Source organism: Symphalangus syndactylus, chromosome X (assembly GCF_028878055.3).
Source record: "Symphalangus syndactylus isolate Jambi chromosome X, NHGRI_mSymSyn1-v2.1_pri, whole genome shotgun sequence".
NCBI lineage: Eukaryota > Metazoa > Chordata > Mammalia > Primates > Hylobatidae > Symphalangus > Symphalangus syndactylus.
This window is the reverse complement of record NC_072447.2, coordinates 115,224,598-115,242,621: the sequence shown is the minus strand read 5'-3', so window position 1 is coordinate 115,242,621 and position 18,024 is coordinate 115,224,598. Positions and strand designations below refer to the sequence as shown.

The 18,024-nt window shown below is 37.8% G+C and overlaps 1 protein-coding gene across 1 annotated transcript; it reads right to left on the bottom strand.

Annotated features, from left to right (window-relative positions):
• Positions 1-2,412: 2,412 nt before the first annotated feature.
• Positions 2,413-13,145, bottom strand: SERTM2 (serine rich and transmembrane domain containing 2). The gene is made up of 3 exons (XM_055267023.1): positions 12,956-13,145; positions 12,696-12,792; positions 2,413-6,716 (listed from the first exon to the last, which is right to left on the bottom strand). Exon 3 carries the CDS (start codon positions 5,931-5,933, stop codon positions 5,661-5,663), a length of 273 nt encoding a protein of 90 aa, XP_055122998.1. The 5' UTR covers positions 5,934-6,716; positions 12,696-12,792; positions 12,956-13,145; the 3' UTR covers positions 2,413-5,660.
• Between the last annotated feature and the right edge of the window lie 4,879 nt (positions 13,146-18,024).

Sequence of the window (18,024 nt, the reverse complement as noted above, 5' to 3'; positions counted from 1 at the left end):
TGCCTACTTAACATCTACACTTGGATGTCTCAGAGGCACTTCAAACTAAAATGTCCTAAATTGAATACATCTCTTTATCTGATTTTCCTCCATTGTTCTATGTGTCAGTGAATAGAGTCACCAGATCCTTGTTCAAACCAGAAATCTGTAAATCATTCCAGACTTTTTCTTCTTACTTACCCCACTTAGCCAATTCATGGTCAAGTAATGCTGATTTTATCTCCTAAATCTATCGCAAAGATATCTATTTCTTCTTTTGCCTGAATCACTGCCATAGCATTTCTTCTGGCCTCCCTGCAGCCTCCTTTGCCTTTTTTCAATCCATCCTCTATATTGCTTCCAGTGTTGTCTTCTCTACACTTATAATAAAGTAAAAAGTCTATAGCACTGCCCACAAAGGCCTGCATGTTCTGGTTCCTGTAAACCTTTCCAAGCTTCTGAAGACTTCTCTCCCTCACTCACTGTGCTTCTTCAAGTGTGTCAAGTTTATTTGATCTCAGAATCTTTACTCCTGTCATTCTCTCTATGGCATGTTTGCCTTACTCTCTCCTTTTACTCATTCACTAGACTTTAGCATATATACATACATATATTTAGTAATGTCTTCTCTGCCCCTCTAAGCCAGGTTAGGAAGGATCCCTTCCACTTTATAAGTGCCCAAACACCTTATACTTCTTTATAACACAGTATTCTTGCAATTATATGGTTGGTGTTATCCATCCTAGCAGGCTATAGCCTTCACCAGGACACAGACTATGTGCTAAATAAATGTTTACTGAATGAATGAATGAATGAATGATTTCTGTTTGTCCCAGATTGTAAACTTTTTGATTGAAAACTTTAGATTCCTGCAGAGCCTAGCCCAGTACGTTGTGTAATCTGTCTCTTTTATTCTCCTCCACATATATGTTTGATTTAATCAATAGATATTTGAATGAATTGGAATACCTGGAATTGCTCAAGTTATTCTTCAAAATCTCCTCACTTATATTTATTGTGTGTATTTTCTTTTTCTACTTCACATATGTTCCATATTTTCTCTCCTTCAACAATTCATTCTTTGTGGCTACAGGAAGCTTTTTTTTAGTTGTTAATTCTTTCCTTTTTTAATGTCATAGCATTTATTCTAGAGGGCAAATGGAATTGCTGTGTATACCCAAGGCATCATATAATTTTAAAGAACAACACTATCTTTACTTAAGATGAAGTGTTTTCATTTCTGGGAGGTGTTCTCATTTCTGGGAGGCAAGGGGAGAGATACCAATCATGCATATGAAGAACTTTCATTGACTGTGAACATTAAATCCGATGATCAGATGATTGGGATTTGCACTGTGGGTGATAATTCATCCATATTACCGCCTATTCTCTTCATTTATGTAAATTAAAGCTGCAGGGTTTGCCTTTGCGCAAACTTTCCCTCAGTCTGCGAATGTGTCTTGCCACACTACACAACTATTTGAAGAGATGGCAGAATTGTATTAATTTGTTTTGAATTATTGGACTCAAGGAGTTAATCACCCACAGAGCTCAATTGTTGTTTGCAGAACTTGGGGTGTTATAAAATGAATAGCTCTGAAATATCTCTTCAATGCTCAGAAAGAAAAGCATGGTGGAATGAGTATTAAAACCGGAGTCCAAAGCTTTACAGTGTAATCTTGACTCTGCCTCTGTGTAACCACGAATGCCTCACAAATCTCTCTGTACCTGTTTTTTCTTTTGTCAAGCAGACTTCATGTTATCTCCACTCACTACTCACAGGGTTACTGTGAAGATCAAATGAAGAAAGTACAAAATAGAAGCTACATTAAAAAAAATATCTGGCCAGGCTTGGTGGCTCACGCCTGTAATCCCAGCACTTTGGGAGGTCGAGGCAGGTGGATCACTTGAGCCCAGGAGTTGGAGACTACCCTAGCCAACATGGCAAAACCTCGTTTCTACTAAAAATACCAAAAAAAGAAAAAAAAATTAGCACATGCCTGTAGTCCCAGCTACCTGGGAGGCCGAGGTGAGAGGATTGCCTGATCCAGGGAAGATGAGGCTGCAGTGATCCATGATCAGGCCATTGTACTGCAGCCTGGGTGATTGGAGTGAGACCCTGTCTCAAAAAAAAAAAAAAAATCCTATCAGCAGAGGAATGTGGAAGGCTATTGGCACTTTAGATACCTTATCTCAATCTTCCCTCAGGTCACTCTTATTGACAGCTGGAAGTCATTCTTTTTTTTCACAACTTGCTACTAAACAAACAAATGCACCAATCACTTTACAAGTGGAGAGAGAATCAAAGAGAGAATAAGAAAAAATGAGACCTCAAAATTATAAAAGTCCCACAAATGTGCAGTCATTACAATTTATACTGGGATGAAGAGACTAATGTCATTCTCTTTACATTCTTCAGACAATAGATACGTGTTATCACCAAACCAGTCACTATTTATTGTCCAGGGATCAAAAATGACATGCTAAATATTAATGCAAATATATTTCCATTTTTATACAATATGAATATTTCAAGCATTAATGATTTCAAACAAAAGAAACTCAATTTTTTATTCCACACAATTCTTCATTTTGTTAAAAAAAGTTACAATGCAAGTGAATAAAATGTATTACTAAATATAACCATTGAAATATATTAAAATGGATCCCTTATACCTACTTAGTAAGTGTGGTGGGATCTGCAGCAGTCAAACTCAGTTATGAGTCCAAAGCTTCAGATTTGGCATGGATGGAAAGGTTAGGCTAGATGAATTCATCTTTACTTGATTAACCTTCATATTTCCTACTTGATACATAATACATAATACATAAGCCTTTTACAATATACTTTATTTTGTACAACCCATGATTCTGAAATATATGCAAAATATCTTTTAAAAAATTGGATTCTTTTTAAACATATTAGGAGAATTTACTATTTACAGAATTAATGTGGTGAGTCTTTGGATTAGGTTGAATTTTATGAAGTTGGTGGCGATATTTGAGCATTTTTTGGCCTATAAAATGGCAATTTCGTATGGTTCAGCTAATAAAAGGTGAAGAATTGTTCTTTTCATCTTAAAACAGAGTACACACATATATATAAATAACCTACCTGTTTATATACTGGCTAATGTGCAATTTTGGAGGGAGTGGGGGTGGGGGAAGGCAATCCAAGTCAGCAATAAATTCAAATTGTGCCCTCTGGTTACTCTGGCTGCCTTTTTGAGCAGTAATATATGTTAATACATTGGGGAATAAATATAATGTAAAAATTCTTTTCTTTACAGTAAGTTTACTACAATAAAAACATTCGGTTTATTTTCCTAAAGATTAAATACCATGTGAGTCATTATAATGACACACCTGCTTAAAAGCATTTCCATTTATATTGTCACTGGAAATTGGGTGGGGGGTGTTATGCTGCTATTTTGGTGTAATCTGTGCTGTGTGCTTTGGTTAATGCTCAGTGACAAGCTGGATCCCCATGGGGTAGTTGTGATGAAAGAGGGTGGTAGTTTTCCATGTGAGTAACCTAATCATAAATTGGAAATCTTCATCCAAGTCAGTGCTTAAAAAGCAGTTTTATTCTCCTGAAATTTGGGTTGGGGAGGTCAGATGGGCAGAGAATAGATTTTCAGTCTGTATCTCTATTAGATTCAGCAACAAGGTATTTTGTATCTTGCTATTCACTGCTGTTGAAAGTATAATCAGTTCCTTCATTTATCCAGCCATTGACTTCTCAAACGTAAAGTGCATTCAAATACTGTGGGCACAAAAGGGAGAGCCTGGAATGAGGGAAGATGTGTGTTCTTAAGAAGTTCTGGGGCGGTGTTGCCAGTCTTGATGAAGTCCATGTTTGGCTGCCAAAGCTCAAATTTTAAAGGGTCCACTGAATCTGGGTGTTGAATAAACACACAACTTAGACCATCAAGGTGTGATAATGTGAGTCACTTTGAGTTTTGAAAAATATATGCCCTATCCAAGTCTTAGCCTATCTGTTAATTTGTTTTGAATGGTGCAGAATTCAGCTCCCATCTCTGACAGTGCACAGTTGTAACAGGTGTGGCAGAGTCAGTCTTACTGCTAAGTTTAGCTCTGCATGTGGGGATTTCATACTTGCAGCCCCTTGGAGAGAGGAGCATCGACAAATGACTGTGTATAAAAGTGGAAAGCACTTGGGAATTTCACTACCAACCTAGATTTAGATCAGAGAAAAAGGGCCAATCTAAATTGGTTACAGACTACAAGGAGCTACATTTCTGGTGGAGGTGGCATTAATCTAACATCTATTTGATTTCTCTCTTAGCATCATTACAGTTCCTGAGAGAGTACTCTGTGAAATTTGATGACCCCCCTTTAGGTGCAAGAGGTAACTTATTTTTTGTTTTAGCAAGTAGAATTTAACACAGGTGTACTTGTCCTTTGGTGGCAAGAATATGACCAGTTTTTTAAATTCTGATTTGTAAATGGTACTCATCTCCTTTGGTTTCACTTTGAACAGTTAGTTTTAAAAATTAAATTCTCTCCACACTACTGGCATACTAGGGCTACTTATGAGAATGGAATTTTTCAAAATATAATTCTCTTATAGATAATAAGTGAAACACTTCATCTTTTGGCAGGGATCAGGAAGGGAGGAACATTTTCTGGGAAATACAAATGTGACATTTGAGGACATTGATCTCAATAAGGATTTGTTGGAGCATGTTTTTTAGTCCTTTCCTCCTTTGTCTCTCTCTCTCTTTTTTTTATACTCATATCTAAAGAGTATAGTGATGACTAAATAGCTCTCTAATCATTTTTCAGCACAAAAACCCTGGGACTCAGAAGGCTTGAATGTTTTGTCCAAAGCCATATTCAACAACAGAATACCAACATCATTTTATTTCTGCTCTAAAGTACAGCTGAGTCTTGTCTGCAAAGGCACCTTTTAAACAAAGCTCATATTTGTGTGCAGCTCTATCCTAGAGTGTGAGAGGGAGAGAGAAAAAGACAAAGGAGCTGCATGAATAGAATTAATATGGATATAATATGCACATTTTTCTCTCTCTAGATGAGTTTGTTTACTAGAAACTTCTTTCTGAAAACTTGCTCTCTAAACTGAAACACTTTCTTTAAATCTCTTCTTTCATTTGAAACAAACCGGATTGCCTAAGATGATCAAATCACTGCTGTTTAGGGAAAGGGCTTCTCTTCCATTAACTTCTGACATAATTTAACTTCGTGTAGAGGTGATTCTCTAGGATCAAAACACTAAATTAGAACTTGTCCTTTTCTTGGGATATCCTCTTTGAAGGATCAGCCCTTTCAAAAGCAAACCTTCTTTGTTTGTTTTTGGAGCTTCCAGGGACCCTGTGCTTCTTACAACCACTGCGCATGAATTTCTGTGGTCTGAGGTTTGTGCAAGGCCCAGGCACTGTTTGGTTACTATGGAAACCAGCCTTCCTAACCAGCTGTCATTTCCTATATTCCTTTCAGAGTGAGTCTTAAACGTTTTAGATAGCCCACAAGCAGAGTAAAGATGAAGAATAACACAAAGAAAACATGAACAGCTTGCTGTTAAATGAACAACTTGTGGATTCCCTACATGGGAAGCTTCATGCAAGAAAGCAAGCTCTCCTGGACATCCATATATAAGGGTTTACCCAGATCCACTAAAGCTCACCTTCATCCTGGCTTTAGGGAGTGGGGATTCGACTCTGCATCTCTACATCTGTGAACTGAGGAACACTTTCTGTGCTGTCAGAGTTGATGGGCGAGATGACATGTTTGAGCCGAAGGAGCATTGTGAAGAGCAGGATGAGGAGAATGGCCAGGAGGCTCAGGAATAAGCCCACATACATGTACAGGTTGGAATACTTGTCTGAAGAGGTATCAACCTCTGTTGCCAGAGTGGGAAAATGGGCACGCCCAGTGAGATTTCCGTGGTATTTAAAATGTGCCTCCATCATCACTCAAGAGTTGAGTTGGTATGTGTTTCTATTTGATTTCTATTGCCCTTGAGGCATTTCACAGTCACTTAGACTGTCTCTAAATCTACTGGACGTGTTCTAACAATCCGGTAAAAACCAATCACTCTTGGAGCTAAGGCAATAGCATACAAGCAGAAAATGGTGATGCTATTTGACAATTGCAACACCCTCTCTAACCTTCGGCCCAGCAGTCGCCCCTCCAATAAGTTTTATCAGAGCTTCTTAATCAATTTTTTAAAATACAAGTAATGTTTTATTTTCCACACTCCTACTTTTATACTGATTAAAATAAATATGGGTGAAACTGCTTTATAATACTGTTATTAGAACAAGAATCTTTTAGAGTATTGTATCAGTCTTTTGCTCTGTTTTCATAGACGGAGAAAGGGCTCGTTTTGCCTATACCTAATCTAGATGTGTGGACTAATTATGTGGACTTAATTGGGTTCTTCCGTGAGGAGACTATCTGAAGGCTTTTGTATATATCAGGCTCAGCTTATCTGAGTTTCCACCCCGTTTGTCTGTGTTTCTGAACCTTCCCTAAAGATGGAGATTGTAAGGTTTCTGCCCAGCTGCACAGCTTGTAAGTCTAGAGAATGTGAGTTTTCTGTAGCTTTGTTGACATCCCTCACTGTAGGCTGGAGGGAAAGTGTTGTCAGACCTGGTAATTCTCAGGTGAGAGAGATCTCAGAGATGCTGACAGCAGTAGGCCTAGGCTCAGGAGATTTGGCTCTTCAGATTCTCCAACAGATATTGATTTTCCTGAAAATCAAAAACAAAAATAAAAGATTCAGTTATCTCTGAGAAAAACAAATGCCAATGTATTTTGAAATAAAAATAAATTGATAAATTGCAAAATGGTTTGCTATATGCAAACTAATTTTAGAATGCTTTTTCTTCTCTGTAGAAAATAGCTTTTAAAAGGTTAAAGAAAAAAATCACATCACTAAACAGCAGCTAATGACTAACCTAGATTAGAACAATGTTTTCTAAACCAACTGATCATAAGATTTACTTGGGGATACTTATTAATATACAGATCCTGGGCCCAAACCTAGACTTCTTGAATCATAATCTCCACAACAGGGGCCTGGGCACCACTCTAGAGATTCAGACTTTATTGGTCTGGGATGGGACCCAAGCACTGCTATTAAAAAAAAAAATAGCCACCCATATTCAAAGTTCATGTTTAGAATGCCAAGTTAAATCATTTTAGAAGACTTCAGCAGTAAGTAGTTGACCCTATTTACATGGTGGAATGCTTTTGCCCACAAAAAGAAGGTTCTATCTATACCAATGATGAAGGACGCATTTACTTGCACAGAATAGGCACACCCTCTCAATTCCTTCTGGTCTAAAAACATTGGGGAAAAATGTCTATTTTTACCCCACATATCTAAATAAGAGAGTTAGAAGAAAAGCAATGAAGTCTTTTCCAAGTAACTTCAAAGTGCAGCCAGGACTAAGAACCATTGATCTAGTTGAACCAGGAAAGCCTAGCACTGAAACAAAAGAATCCTAAGTTTAAGGAATTGTTTTTCAATCTCCAGATCCCAGTGACAATTGTTACTTTAATGAATCAGGGGAATGTTCAGGAATGCAGACTTCCTCCAATTTTGTTTTTGTTCTATCTCTCTCATTTAGATCTGTAGAGTGGAAATAGACATTTCCCCCCAATAGTTGTAGACCAGAAGGAATTGAGAGGGTATGCCTATTCTGAGCAAATAAATGCACTGCATGCTTTATCATTGGTAAAGCTAGAACCTTCTTTTTATTGGCAAAAACATTCCACCGTGTAAATAGGGTCAACTATTCACTGCTGAAGTCTTCCAAAATGATTTAACTTGCCATTCTAAACATGAATTTTGAACATGGGTGGCTAAAATAAACAATATAAACAACCATCACCTGTCACACTTCTATGTGCAATAGTAGATTGCTAAAAATGTAGCCTAGTTCTGTCTGTTGTTAACATACCCAAGGAGAGTTCGTAGAAATAGCTCCAATGGTCACATTATTTTTCCTATCCTACTGAATTTTGCCCCCAGCTTGGGAACACTTCAGCTTAAAGTTTGTATTCCCTAGCCCACGTTACTATACTTTCCATAATCCATATTTTTCTTAGTCTACCTACTTACTGTTCCTATTGCCCATACAGAATAACTTGGTTCATAAGAAACAAGAGCAGAGAGAGAGAGAGCGATAATATCTTTCCGCTATATTCGGAGCAATGGTCTAGGAAACACTTTTCTATCCTTACAAGTACAGCTATTTTGATTTTTGATTAGCTGGGATCAAGGTCCAGGAATACGCATACTAAACACAAGCCTTTCAAGTATTTCTTTGTATACTGAGCTTTGAGAGTTAATTATTGTTTTTTCTCTCTAGATAGCCCAGCTAAAGAATACAGCTAATCTATCTTATTGGTTGTTTGGAGGCTCTACTTTTAAAAGCATTTAAAACAGTGTTATGGGTTGAATAGTGTCACCCCCCCAAAAATGGTGAAGTCCTAACCTCTAGTAACTGTGAATGTAACCTTATTTGGAAATAAGATGTTGTAGATGTAATCAAGTCAATATATTAGGTTGGCCCTAATATAATGACTGGTGTTCTCACAAGAAGAGAAGACAGAGGCATACAAGGAGAAGACAGAGGCAGAGATTAGAGTGATGTATCTACCAGCCAAGGAATGCTGAGGGTTACCAGCAAATACCAGAGGCTCGAAGTGGCAAGGAAGGAGTCTACCCTACAGATTTCAGAGAGTGCACGGCCCTACTGATGCCATGATTCCAGACTTCTATACTCCACGCCTGAAAGAATAAATTTCTGTTGTTTTAAGTCACCTAGCTTATATAATTTCTTTATGGCAGTTTTAGGAAGCAAATACATGGACTAATCACCCTGAAACCCTAGTGTTTTGGAACCTTTGCGGCAATGTTTCTCAGAGTGGTCAAGGGAAGTCCCTTCACCAGAATCACCTACAGGGTGTTTATTATGAATAAAAACACGGACCCTCTCCCAGACCCTTTCCCTTGTTTCTTAGATTAGAATCTCTGGGGACAGTATCCTGGAATCAATGTTCGAAACAAGTTACCCACTTGTTTCTAAGCACACTCTTCAGGGAATGTTTTTCAGTCCTTGCTGTACTTTAGTATTACTTAGTATGATTTTTGAAAATATATATAACTGGGTCTTTTCTTCAGGGTTTCTGATTCAGTAGCTCTGTACAGGGCATGAACATCTGTATTGCTTAAAAGCTCCACAGGTGATTTTGATATGCAGCCAGGGCTGAGAAACACCAGTCTACAAATAGAACACAGCACTTCAAATCAGGACTCTAACAGTCCCAGACAGCCCACACAGCTCAATTGCTTCACTGTGTATTCAAAGTGCTTCATATATAGGTTGTCAGTCTGACTGGCCTTCCTCCTCACCACTTCTCCCAGCAGCTCCTTTCCTTAAGAATGGTAGTAACCTAGAGATAAGAGCTTAATGGATTTTTCACCTGTGTATCTCCTAAGTTACTTTTTTACCCGCCTTCCAGAAAAGAAGGGTAAGGAAAAATAAACACTCACTGCTAGTGCAAGCCAAGTGGGAGAAACCTCTACACTATTCTAGTATCTTTATACTCCCTTTTGGACCCCAAGTACACAGAATCAGGTAGGTCATACTCCTTGGTTTATGGCACATTGTCATCCTTGGTAAATTTGAGCCCTTTTTATTCACTTATTTAATAATATATTGAACACCCATGGACAAACATCTGTGGGCAAACATCTACCAACTTTAAGATTGAGAATAACTAATAATTTACACAACATCTACCTATGCTCCTCCCATCTCATCCTCTTACCTATCCTTCTCCAGAAATAACCAATAACCAATATTCTGAATTTTGTGACTCATTACCTTCCTTTTATTTATACACACACACACACACACACCCCTATGCCTAAACAATGTTAGTATTATTTGTTTTGAACTTTATAAAAAATATACCAAACTGTGTAATCTTCAACTTGCTATTTTATTCTATATTTTATTACTATACAATTTATTTATAACTAGTCTAGTGGAATGAAAAAGGAAAAAGAAATAAAATGTTGGAAGTCCACATGTTGCCTTTGGATTTTACTCCATTCTCCTTAGCTTGACATTTAAGGCTGTCAATGCCTTGGCCCTGGCTTACCTTAATTCCTTCCATTATCCTCTTTCCAATAAAACTGTAATGCTCACTCTTACCTACTTCCCTGCTTCCATATTTTTGTTTGAACAGTTCCTTCTATCTTCACACATCTCGGGGTGAGGAAATACTACAATTCTTCAAGATTCAGTTCATGAAGCTGATCTTGACTTTCTACCCTAACCCTAATTTCTACAGTGCTTTGTATTTCTCCTAGAGGAATTAAATTGGACAAATATTGCAGATATCTAGTTGATATGTTTTCTTCCAAATTCTAATTTACAAAATTCTTGAGGATCATTTTCAGCAGTCTATCCCTTATACAGCTTTGCTTGCAGTAGCTGCTCAAGAATTATTGAATAAATGCATGGGTATGACGAAGAAATGTACCTAACATTTACAGTTCGAAGAGAAGCACGATCTTATCTCTGATCCGATTGCTAATATAGCTTGGAGAAGAACATAACTTTCTCTTTTCTTTTCATTCCCTTCCCCCACTGTTCAATTTCTTATTGGAGACTAAATTCCAGATTATAATCTAGAATTAAGAAATTATCACCTTGTTAGAAACTCTGTTCGTGAAGTGCTATTTCAGTTATAAGATTTTAAAGGAAAACTACATGGGATGGGTTAGATTTTAAATTTAAGTTTTAGAAGTTCACTTGTGTCTGCAGATAATTTTCAATAACAATTGATAGTACATTTTCTGCCTCCTGTACAATTGACCCTGAATCTTCCTTAGGTCTGAACACTTATTCAATATTTATTAGAATTCTATGAAGCTTGGAGAAGCTTAGAGAACAATGATCTCAGCAACCCTTGTCAATTTCTTTAAACATTTCCTTTGAAAATTTGGAAAACTAACTAATCACATATTTCTTAAAGCTTCTACAGTCTTCAGGAGACCAAACAGTCTGGTCAATTTAGGGAGGTTTATCAATTCAATTCCTTAAATCCATTAAGGACTTTGAAATGAATAAATGCAACGTCGGATATTAGGAAATCCTCTTTTTTGTTACTCTGGTCGTATATCTGTGACTACTTCTCATAAAAGCTTTTCAAACAGGATTGTCATGGCTCTCTTTGCTAACTAATTAATGAGTTGCACAGATAATATGATTGCTCTGTTAAAAGCTCTGCACCATTTGGAAAGAAAAACAACCATGCAATTTCAAAAGGAATTCAAATTCTATTAATTCTGAAGGATATGATTTTTGTGGAAAGAATTATTTTAGTATCCTGCAGTTCTTTCTGGAAAGCTCATGCAATAAAAATCAGTTTCTAGTCTTTGTAAAAGTGATTGAAAGCTGTTGAGGGAAAAGGAGGAGAGTGAGGAATGGAAAAGGGGGTAAGGAATTAGGGAAAGAAAGAAAGGAAGATAGGGGAAGGGGGAAGGGAGAGAGGAGGAAAAGAAAGAAATGTGAGAAATGAGTAAAGACTATGAGGGATGTCGGATGGAGACAAGATGGGGCAGGAAATGAGTGATTATGAGGGGGAGAAGGAAGGGAAGGAGGTAATATTGAGAAAGAATGGAGGAAAAAAAGAGGAAGAGAAGTTTGGGGGAAGGGAAAAGAGAAAGTGTTTAATTTAATAACTGGTCAATGTCCAATATTAACTTGTACGTCTGGTTTATATCACTTCTAATGTAAATCAAAATACTCACAAGTGACATGAATGCACCTTTGGTTTTCTAATTGCATATTTTGTCATTAATTTGGTAGATAAAATCTTAGTAATAAAAAAAGTCTTGTGTTTTTAGTATAAACATTGAAATGTCAAGTTCTCACTAATTTTTGACATCAGCATAGTATATATAACCTCACAGGAGCAAAATAACATACACTCCTAGATCATGAATTTCGCTCCCCAGAATGATAAGGGAATAGCTTTCTGCATCAGTCAAGCCTGAGAAGGATTCCTTGAGTGAAACTTATTTGTAACAAGAGCAACCAAGTTCTGTGCAGGCCTCCAAAATCAGATTAACATTTCTTTGGCAAACATTTATTGAGTGCCAATCAAGTTCCAGACACTTTGTTAGGTGCTGGAGATATAAAATAAGTGTACCCTGATCTCTATTTGGTTCTCAGGGTGCTCCTAGCAGTTACTTTTATTTTCTTTAACATGATCAGGTTCTGGGAACAACCTACTGGTAATTTTACATTTTTCTGCATGACACCTGCCTATATAATTCCAGAGCTGAAATCTTACCAAGTAGTTAAGGAAAATGTTCAGTGGAACAATTCAGAAAAGAAATTCAAAACTATCAACTGCTATCAGCTTTTAAGAGTTAATACATTCTATTTATATTTATCTTCCTAGCTGAGGAGAAAAAACTAAGAGAGACAAGTGTATCTAGTTCCACATCACCCTATGAAAAAACGATTCCAGCAGCAAATGCTTCTTCAGTGGCTGGAGCCATTAAGTAATAAGCTTGCTCAAGTAGGAGTTGCTGTATCTTCTGCAGCAGATGGTGCCTATTTGTCACACCTGCCGATAAATAAAATAATGCCTCTCACTTCACCGGGAATAACATCATAATATTTCCAAATATTTCTTACCTCTCCTGGCCCACAGTATGCATAGGATTGGTCACTTAAGTATCCCTTTTGAAGCTTTCACCAACAGGTAACTTGTTCAGGAACATCTCTGGAATAGCTGGAAAATAGAATAAAAGCCTTGTTTTGCCAAAGAAGCAGGACTATGTTCATGCAAAGTATGGTTTCTCTTTCATCTTCCTAAAGAGTAATCCCTTTGCAGAAAAACAGAAAAACACCTTCTATTACTTAAAATGTTACTTAAAATGCCAGTTACCACTTACAGCTTCAGAGTGCAGCTTCAGATGCCTGCTCCTTGTAAGCTCTGAAAAGCAAAGAGAAGTCTGTTTGGATGTGTGTGTGCCCTCTGGAATATTTGAATGAAAGCAGCCTGAATTAGTCTAAGTCCCCAGTTCCTCTTTCGCAGGCAACAGTTTAGAGTATGCAGGAAAGGTAGTGATTCAGCTCTGCTCTGTCTCAGCGGTGTGGAGAGGGAGGAGATAAGAGAGGCTGAGAAGCAAAGTTTGTATAAGCTTTCTACTTTAACCCCTTCGAGGCTTCCTCATGAATCTGTAAGACTAGCTGAGGCTCCCTATCTTTATAAAAGCTGCTTCATATGTCATTTAAGAGGATCAAATCTCTAGCTAAATTCAAGAGGTTTTTCATCCTGGGTCTTACAGTAATATATGCTTAGAATTGAAACCAAACATTCCAGGATGTGATAGTGCTTAAATAATTCCATCTTTACAAACAGAATGTTTGCCTGTGTATATTTCTAGGTTTGAAAAAGATTTTTTAGGCACCAACTTAATACATTTGATTTAAATATTTCGTGGAAATTTAACATCAGCCTGAGTTTCTGGTTGGGGTTCTAAGATTAAAGTAGAACATTTTCTAAGTAGTCATATCTAGCCAGGGTATATATTCCACTATAAGTTATTCATCCATTTGTAGTCAAAGGCCCTTATCATCTTTTACATATTGTGGCAGGAGGAAGGAGATTAACATTTCTTGAGTGCCTACTCTATATCAAACATTTAACATAAAGAACTTAATTTAATCCTCACAACAGCCCTGTGATTTGGGTATTATGATCCTCATTTTACAAATGGGGAACCTGAGACTTAGAGAGAAAGTATACCATGTAGTTTAGTAAGCCTGGAGCCAGCACTGGAAAACAAGGCCATGTGATCCCAAAATCTCTGCTGTTTCCTCTGTAGCAGTGTTTCTTAATCTTTGTGGATCTTGGATTCCTTTGAGAGTCTAAGGAAAGCTACAGACCTTCCGCTTCTTCAGAAATAGGGATAAAATTTCTGTGCTCCATGGCCTCCAGGTTAAGAACAGCTGAATGTCCCCATGTTACTTCTCCAGTATTATACCATCATTAGTGCATTGTTCATCCAACAACACATGATCATAAACAATTTTTATTATGGTATCAATAATCACAATAGTATTAATTATAGCGTCATGCCAATCTTTAAGAAATTACTGCAGTGATTTTCACTTTATTCCCCAATTCTCCTTAACAATTCTTGCATACTCTGTCTTTCCATTTCCCTCATTTCAGTGGTTAAAATAAGTTGAGGCTGTCCTTGAAATCCTTGCCTTACCAGCATATTCTAGTGCCTTCTTTCTCAAACTGTGGAATATGCTGGTGTTTCTCAAACTACAGTAGTATGCTCAAGAAAGTACAGGATAAACATAGTGTATTTTCCTAGATGATTGAATTTACTTGAATACTTGGACAAGGAGAACGTAGATAGTTTAAGCGATAATTTTAAATATAGTTTATATGATAATAAACAGAATAGAGTGCAAATTTATGCATTTTTATGATCAAGCATGAGATATCAGAGAAATTTTGCACTTGTGGTAGGGCCTCTTTGGGCCACCCAGACTTCCCCAGGAATACGTGTTCACTCTTCTCTGCCATTCAGGATTTTTGGATGAAAAAGTTCAAAGATCATGGTGTAGCAGAAAGATCAGGGACTTTGAAATCATATTGACCTGGGTTTTCACCTTAGCTTTGATCTATATTTTCTGGATTACCTTAAGAAGGTCAATTAATTTCTCTGAGACTCAGTTTTCACCTATAAAAGAGGGAAAATTATAAAAGGGGGGTTAGATGAGAAAATATCTCTAAAGCATATGCTACAGATGCTCAACAAATCTTAATGCTGTTGCTTCAAATTGATAGATATCAATAGACAATGAGGCTACGTGAATCTAACCAGAGGTTTCACCATGGATAATTGACCTTTTCTTACCTAATTAGAAAAAATAAGCCTTATTTAGCATAATATTAAGTTTGAGTTTCCAGGAAGACATAATTAATGACCTACAATAGTTGGGAATTCCAAAGCCAGGTCATCATATACAAAATTTACAATGGAAATACTCAGAAGTGGCTCCAAGAAATAAAAGGGAGTCAGATTGTGAAAGGGAGTGGGAAGGGAAATCTGTGAAAATGTTTCTTTGCCCAGAGCTGTTGCCAGGCCAAGACTCCACTCCACCTTCCACAGGAGTAGAAGCCTAGTGGGTATTTCACTGGATCACTCATAGAACTTGACATTTATTCACTGCAGTAGAAGGGGAGCAAATTGGAACTGTACTCCATTCTGAGAAAGCTAATGTGGCCCTTGGCAGGAGAACAGGATTGACTGTGACGGGATTGGCCTTCATTCCCAGAGTTTGTTAGGGCAGGGGATGTTTGATTTTTTCCTAGAAACCAAATGGGGGTCATGCAAGAAAGAGAGCCAGGGTAGGGTCATCCTGAACCCTGTTCAATGCGGCCATCTGGAGGGGAGAAAGGACCCCATCAACAGGAAGCTGAAGATAACTGCTGGATTCCCAGAGGCTGAGGAAGGAGCTGTTAACTACCAACCTAAATAAAAATGCATCAACCCAGGTATCCCCAGTTATAGGAGAGGGGTCTTCAGTGATGGAGGCCTTTGAAGAACCCACAGAAGAGCCAAAGACGCAGAGAGTGGGAAGCCATTCCACCAAGGAAGAAATGACCAATCCCTTACCTCTCTTCCCTATCCTATTTCCACCCTGGTGAGGATCCAAATAGAAACTGGCAAGTGGAGGGAGAAAGAAGAAAACCTATCACTCCTCCTTTTCTAAAGCATTTAGCCACCACTACAGGCCTTAGCATGGGCTTAGTGGGAAACAAAGCCTCACCATTGAGTGAAGATGGAGAAAGTTGAGTAATATCTTGGACTGAACACATTCTAATTACTAAATCAAGGTTGTGTTTTGTGACTTAGAGTGACCTAGGGACTGTCTATTTTTGAAGAAGTGAGCAGAAAATCATGTGCTCTATCCAAACTTCCATCTATGGTCAGGAAAAGGTTACCTCAATGGGGTACATTTTATTGGAACATGGGGAGACAAAATAAAGTTGTGTTTTGATTCTACAATAAATAATACTGTAGAAAATACTGGTTGTACTGACTAATTCATCCCTTCAACAAGCATGTGATTCCTTTCATGCGTCAGACGTTGTGCTAGGAATAGGACATACAGTGAAATAAAACATAGTTCTTGCCCTCAAATTACTTATGATATATGGCAGGGGTCAGCAAATTCTTCTCTAAAGAGCCAGATAATAAATATTTTAGGCTTTAAGGGACACGTACAATCTCAATTGCATATTCTACTTCTTTTGGTAACTAACCTTTTAAAAATGCAAAAACCATTCTTATTTTGAAGGCTGTACTAAAAGAGGCCATGGGTCAGATTTGGCCTCTGCACTCTAATTTTCTGGCTCCTAAATGATGGAAGTAACAAATTTTTATAAACCACCAATTACCATACATTTATTATGATTGAAGATGTGTTTAGGGCACTTGGGGGAGGAGACACAGAAGAGCATTTGCTAATTCTGACTGGGAAATCAGGGCTTGCAGGAAGAGGCAGTGTTGATTTGAAACCTGAAGGATGAGTAAGAATTAATCAGAGTTAAAGGAGGTGAGTGGTGAGCTGCCTGTACAGAGGCACCAAAGCTTGAGAGAGCTTGGTTTACTTAAGAAACTACAAAAGGGGAAAACTGAACCTTAGAGAGGTTAAGTAGTTTTCTCAAGGTCACACAGCTAGTAAGTGATGGAGCCTAACCTCTTAAACCAGGTATGTCTGACTCCAAACCTGTCCTGTTAGCCACTGGCATCATATTCCTGCCCTAGTATTGAAGCTATGTCTAAGGTCTACTTCTAGTACCTACAAATCAGCAGCTCTGCTTGGCTCACTTCTGATTTCCCTGGGGGTAAAAATGATAAAGTTCTAAAAGGTCTTGGAGACCTTATTTTTAAAGAAGACAGTAAATCAATAATGTTGGGTTGTCTAAATTAGAACTCTAATTTTCCTTTTTAAAAATAACCCCCTGCCCCAATAAAACCTAGCACACATTGTTCAAATTCAAGTAATTTTCTTGTTTCATCTTTGCAGAAGAGGTTTTTTTTTTTTTTTTTTTTTTTTTTTTTTTTTTTTTTTTCCTGGTAGCTAAGCTCTGGCACTGCTATAATGTAATTTCTTACCTTCTCATTATAGATTTAGACATTTATAAGGAATGGCAACATCTGGCTTCGACTATATACTACGACTGATCCAAATACTGTTCCCATCTTCATCATTCACATTGATGACCTTGGGCAAGTGAGTTCACTCAGCACAGATGAACCTGTCAATTTTTTCTACGTTGCTTGGTGGATTTTTATTGAGGTAGTATGGTTTTAAAAGCTAGATTAGCCATGCAGCAACTACTCTGAACAATTCTTCCATTAAAGATTGCCATGTACTCTTGGAGTCAGCAAGAATAGGGATTGAAATGAGGAGAAAGAGGGAATGAGAATAGCCCAACTTGCTGTTGCTGGACTTCCAGTGGTCAGTGGTTCTTAACCATAGTTGTGCTGTTCACTCAAAGGGCTCTTTCAAAATACAGAGTATTGGCCCTATCCCAGACCTTCTGCAGAGCAGAGGCCTGAGAATATGTATTTTTAACAAGCTCCCCAGCTTAAGAATCTTAAGAACCACTACCTTGAGGGAACAAATAGACAGGTATCTAATGAACTGACTGTACTAAATAACATACCAGACACTCTTGGACTATGCACAGAAATTCTGCTTAAGAAATAAATATATACAAGCCAGGCATGGTGGCTCATGCCTGTAATTCCAGCACTTTGGGAGGCTGAGGCAGGTGGATCATCTGAGGTCAGGAGTTCAAGACCAGCCTGGTCAACATTGTGAAACCTTGCCTCTACTGAAAATAAAAAAATTAGCTGGGTGTGGTGGTGCACGCCTGTAGTCCCAGCTACTGGAGGCTGAGGCAGGAGAATCGCTTGAACCCAGG

Excerpts from the sequence above, each read along its gene's own strand:
- SERTM2 (XM_055267023.1), bottom strand. The coding sequence starts at position 5,933 with ATGATGGAGGCACATTTTAAATACCACGGAAATCTCACTGGGCGTGCC.